At 36.3% G+C, this 5,726-nt stretch overlaps 1 protein-coding gene across 1 annotated transcript; it reads left to right on the forward strand.

Moving 5' to 3' along the window:
* The first annotated feature begins 2,523 nt into the window (after positions 1-2,523).
* Positions 2,524-4,527, forward strand: LOC116110650 (40S ribosomal protein S5-like). The gene is made up of 4 exons (XM_031396867.1): positions 2,524-2,823; positions 3,849-3,950; positions 4,308-4,375; positions 4,473-4,527. The coding sequence occupies exons 1-4, from the start codon at positions 2,524-2,526 to the stop codon at positions 4,525-4,527; spliced, it is 525 nt and encodes a 174-aa protein (XP_031252727.1).
* The last annotated feature ends 1,199 nt before the right edge of the window (positions 4,528-5,726 follow it).

Below are 5,726 nucleotides of genomic sequence, written 5' to 3' on the forward strand. Positions count from 1 at the left end.
TTTTATACTATTGGTTTGAGCAACAACACTGAAGTTTGATACTTGCCATTCATATTAAATTTCAGTTTCTGATCTATTTTTGTGTATATGGTTTGAACTCCATAGATTTAACCTCTTTTGTTCTCATTTAGAAATTGCACTTCTTCATCTATTTTAGTCATTTGGGGCCTCCTTGAAGAAGAACAACTGCGAAAAAAGAAGAGAGAGTGAAAGACCCAAAGCTAGAAGTTACTAGCAAAGCTTCATGGGCACAAGAAGATATGCTTGTGATCATTAATCTGTTTTTAAAGTTCCTTTTATTTTTAGACTCTATTTGGCTTTGAGGAACGAGAGAAATTGACAAATGTGTACCAGTTCCTTGCATGGTTTATGGATATAATGTAGGCATGGATATAATGTACCAGTTCTTTTATTTTGTGTTTGTTGGTGATGTTGTAGGCATGGAACACTGAGTCATCAGCTCAGTTTGGCCTTAATGAACCAGTCGGCCAAGTCTATTGTGTGGTTATTACTAATGAAATGTTGTTTGCTGCGGCACAGGTAACTTGAACAATTTACATTATTTTCTGCAATGGATATGGTTTTAGTGTTTTTAATGTTATACAAATTCTGTTGATGGCTGTTAGGATTGTGAAGCATGTCATGTAAATTATCCACCTTTTGATTGACCAGAACCCAATCCAAGTCATTATTGATGTTGTCATCAACAAGTATGGAAGTTGGACTTATAGTTTTGTAGTGAATTTGAATTGCATTTCTTATACGGATAATGGAGTTGTCTTGAATTGAATCAGTTGGTGTTGTTAGACGTCAAGCTGTTGATATTTCTCCATTGAGACATGTGAACCAGGCCACCTATCTTCTTACTATTGGTGCTCGTGAATTAGGATTTAAGAACATCAAGACTATTGCAAAATGCCTAGCTGATGAACTTATTAATGCTGCAAAGGGTTCCTCTAATAGGTAGATGATGTTCCGTTTACTTGTTCACTAGTTTCTCTTGTCTGTATGTCAAACTTTTATGGTGCATTAAACTGATTTTATGTTCTTGTATTTCCAGCTATGCCATCAAACAAAAGGATGTAATCGAGAGAGTTGCCAAGGCCAACCGTTGAAGACTTATTAGTGAATTAGAAAACAATTTTAATGGTGTTGACAAGTACTTTATGATATTACCTTTTCGTCTCATGGACTTGTTATGAATGCTTTGTTGTTTTCAAATTTTTATGTTGACAATTCGATATCTTTTTGTTTGAAGTTTTGAATAAATGATATTAAGGGTGCTTTTAGTTACTTAATAGTTGCTCTAATTGTGCTACTAAATTCATTCAATAGTGAGATGTGTGTGGAGAATTAACAAAAATTGCTCTTTCACAATTAAGATTTAACTCTTAAATTCAAAAAATGAGAGTAATATTGGATGTTTCCAAAACCAAGAGAGTGAAGTTGTTGTTTCATAATAGATTGGGGTCAAAATGTGATTCGACCTTTTTTTTCTTCCTGAAAAAGAGGTGTGAAAGGTAGGAAGATGAAGAAATGGGGCATAAGAGGACAATTATGATTATGGTTCATAATAGACTCAAATGTGTTGGAGCCACCATTGCCTTTACTAATCTTTTTGCTTTCTTTATCAACCTTATCATAATGCAATTGTTCATAAACTTCCCTCCAAGTTTGTAAAAGTAAAAAAAACCACCTTGATTTTGACCCCATAAATCTTGGGTTGTGGGTTCCTTAAAATCTTTTAAACAATTAGCTTGATCGCTTAAGTGATGTCGGCTATCACTTAAGCGATCAACGGTTATCTATACAGGATCACTTAAGCAAGAGCTGACATCGGTTAAGTGATCATGTACTTAATAAGGATGATTTTTACACAAATTAGCCTTGATCGCTTAAGTGATTAAGGATTACTAGATCGCTTAAGCAAGAGTAGATATCGCTTAAGCGATCATTTACTTGATGAGGATGATTTTGACACAAATTAGCCTTTGTCATTTAAGCGATGTCGGATATCGCTTAAACGATCAAGGGTTATCTCGAAAACCGAGTAGGTGCTTCGTGATCCCTACTCGGTAGTCACTAAGAACGGGTTGGTACTGTGTGAATTCCACCCGATAGTCATGGAGAGTGAGATGGAGCTGTGTGAACGCCATCCAGCTGTACCTCTGGTAAGATGAGGCCATGACGTTTAGTAGAAACAGAAATAGTGTAAGGAAAGAATTAAGAGTAATACATACGGGGATAGACAGATAGAGGGTTTTACTTACTGAGCATTATTTTGTGCTCACCCGTTATTTTCCTTTGTGGATGCAGGATCTAGGTGATGAGGCAATCGAAGGGCGTCGGCAAGCAAGGAGCAATAGCTACACTGTTTCCCCTGTTTTGTCTTTAAAATGACTTTTTGTAAACAATACTCTTTGTGTATAAAAGACATATGACTTATAATGAAAAGAAAGTTTTTGGGCCCAATTTTCTATTGTTATTATGCATGCATTGTATTAGCTTGCAGCAGTTGTTACAATGCTGCACATCAATGAGGTATTGACATTGATGATGGTGCGACAAAGCACTAATGGTGATAATTTTTATCAACACTGTGTCATCACTGATGTGTCCTTTGGCCAAAGCCTAGTGAGTATATATGAGACATTAGAGAAAAAGGCCAATGATGGAGGTGCAAGAAGGGGAGGCAAGCGAAGAAGAATGGTCGTAGAGGAGTTTGATGGTGTCCTTGTTGATTATTGGTTTGATGAAGGGATGATGCAGTATATGAGGGGGGAAATGCCCAAATATGGCAACAGTTGGGCAAAGGTGAAAAAGGTATATTGCATCGTGAGCATCAAGCAAATGCATTGAATAACCGTCATTTGGCTACTAGAGGAGGGCTTGTTGCAGATCTTTGATTGCAACTTGAGTATTTGTCAGGAGAAAGAGTTGGACATGACAATGTAGCTACGTGTAATTTATTCCCATAGTTATTGCAAGACAACGGGATGGTTGAGCACTTGGGTTATGAACAACTGACGGGAAAGTGGCCACATAAGCACTTAGGTTATGAACTACTGACGGGAAAGTGGCCACATAAGCACTTAGGTTATGAACTACTGACGGGAAAGTGGCCACACAAGGGCATTCCCACTCCAACTAATGACGCGAGTAAATTGTGTATAAAACTTACATTGTTCTATAATATGATCCTAATAGTAATGTCTTTCTCATATCGTAGTGCTAATTACGGGGTATATGCACTCAAACTTCTTGAGTTTGACATGACTAACACCCCAATGGATAACTTGAATGATGATACAATTAGCAACTTTCAGGAGCACTTGGCTGTTGAGTGCTTTCACAGTCAAATGGATCCCCTAGTTACTACAGACTCAACTTAGGTGGTAGGTGGTTTATTTCTTTTATACTATGGTTTGAGCAACTACACTGAAGTTTGATACTTGCCATTCATATTAAATTTCAGTTTTTGATCTATTTTTGTGTATATGGTTTGAACTCCATAGATTTAACCTCTTTTGTTCTCATTTAGAAACTACTCTTCTTCATCTATTTTAGTCATTTGGGGCCTCCTTGAAGAAGAACAAGTGTGAAAAAAGAAGAGAGAGTGAAAGAGCCAAAGCTAGAAGTTGCTAGCAAAGCTTCATAGGCACAAGAAGATATGCTTGTGATCACTAATCTGTTTTTAAAGTTCCTTTTATTTTTATACTCTATTTGGCTTTGAGGAAGGAGAGAATTTGACAGATGTGTACCAGTTCCTTGCATGGTTTATGGATATAATGTAGGCATGGATATAATGTACTAGTTCTTTTATTTTGTGTTTGTTGGTGATGTTGTAGGCATGGAACATTGAGTCATTGGCTCAATTTAGCCTTAATGAACCAGTCGACCAACTTTATTGCGTGGTTATTGCTAATGAAATCTTGTTCGCTGGGGCACAAGTAACTTGAACAGTTTACATTATTTTCTGCAATGGATATGGTTTTAGTGTTTTCATTGTTAATACAAATTCTATTGATGGCTGTTAGGATTGTGAAGCATGCCATGTAAATTATCCACCTTTTATTTGACCAGAACCCAATCCAAGTCATTGTTGATGTTGTCATCAACAAGTATGGAAGTTGGACTTATAGTTTTGTAGTTAATTTGAATTGCATTTCTTATATGGATAATTGAGTTGTCTTGAATTGGATCAGCTGGTGTTGTTAGATGTCAAGTTGTTGTTATTTCTCCATTGAGACATGTGAACCAGGCCACCTATCTTTTTACTGTTGGTGCTCGTCAAATCAGCATTTAAGAACATCAAGACTATTGCAAAATGCCTAGCTGATGAACTTATTAATGCTGCAAAGGGTTCCTCTAATAGGTAGATGTTGTTCCGTTTACTTGTTCACTAGTTTCTCTTGCATGTATGTCAATCTTTTGTGGTGCATTAAACTGATTTTATGTTCTTGTATTTCCAGCTATGCCATCAAACAGAAGGATGTAATCGTGAGAGTTGCCAAGGCCAACCGTTGAAGACTTATTAGTGAATCAGAAAACAATTTTAATGGTGTTGACAAGTACTTTATGATATTACCTTTTTCGTCTCATGGACTTTTTTTGAATGCTTTGCTATTTTCAAATTTTTATGTTGACAATTGGATATCTTTTTGTTTGAAGTTTTGAATAGATGATATTGAGGGTGCTTTTAGTTACTCAATTGTTGCTCTTATTGTGCTACTAAATTCATTCAATATTGAGATGTTATATGTGTGTGGAAAATTGACAAAAATTGCTCTTTCACAATTAAGATTTAACTCCTAAATTCAAAAAATGAGAGTAATATTGGATGTTTCCAAAACCAAGAGAGTGAAGTTGTTGTTTCATAATAGATTGGGGTCAAAATGTGATTCGGCCTTTTTTTTCTTCCTGAAAAAGAGGTGTGAAAGGTAGGAAGATGAAGAAACGGGGCACAAGAGGACAATTATGATTATGGTTCATGATAGACTCAAATGTGTTGGAGCCACCATTGCCTTTACTAATCTTTTTGCTTTCTTTATCAACCTTATCATAATGCAATTGTTCATAAACTTCCCTCAAAGTTTTTAAAAGTAAAAAAAACCACCTTGCTTTTGACCCCACAAATCTTGGGTTGTGGGTTCCTTAAAATCTTTTAAACAATTAGCTTGATCGCTTAAGCAATGTCAGCTATCACTTAAGCGATCAACGGTTATCTATAGAGGATCACTTCAGCAAGAGCTGAAATCGCTTAAGTGATCATGTACTTAATAAAGATGATTTTTACACAAATTAGCCTTGATCGCTTAAGTGATGTCGACTATCGCTTAAGTGATCAAGGATTACTAGATCGCTTAAGCAAGAGTAGATATCGCTTAAGCGATCGTTTACTTGATGAGGATGATTTTGACACAAATTAGCCTTTGTCATTTAAGCGATGTTGGATATCGCTTAAGCGATCAAGGGTTATCTATACTGGATCGCTTAAGCGAGAGCTGACATTGGTTAAGCGATCGTGTACTTGATGAGGATGATTTTGACACAAATTGGCTTTTGTCGCTTAAGCGATGTCGGATATCACTTAAGCGATCAAGGGTTATCTATACTGGATTGCTTTAGTGAGAGCTAACATCACTTAAGCGATCGTGTACTTGATGAAGATGATTTTGACAGAAATTGGCCATCATCGCTTAAGTGATGTTGGCTATCGCTTAAGT

This window comes from Pistacia vera, unplaced genomic scaffold (genome assembly GCF_008641045.1).
Source record: "Pistacia vera cultivar Batoury unplaced genomic scaffold, PisVer_v2 Contig609, whole genome shotgun sequence".
NCBI lineage: Eukaryota > Viridiplantae > Streptophyta > Magnoliopsida > Sapindales > Anacardiaceae > Pistacia > Pistacia vera.

Coding starts and splice junctions, on each gene's coding strand:
- LOC116110650 (XM_031396867.1), top strand. CDS start 2,524: ATGCTGCACATCAATGAGGTATTGACATTGATGATGGTGCGACAAAGC. Junction 2,824..3,848: donor GTTGGGCAAAGGTGAAAAAG/GTATATTGCATC, acceptor GTGATGTTGTAG/GCATGGAACATTGAGTCATT. Junction 4,376..4,472: donor GCAAAGGGTTCCTCTAATAG/GTAGATGTTGTT, acceptor TTGTATTTCCAG/CTATGCCATCAAACAGAAGG.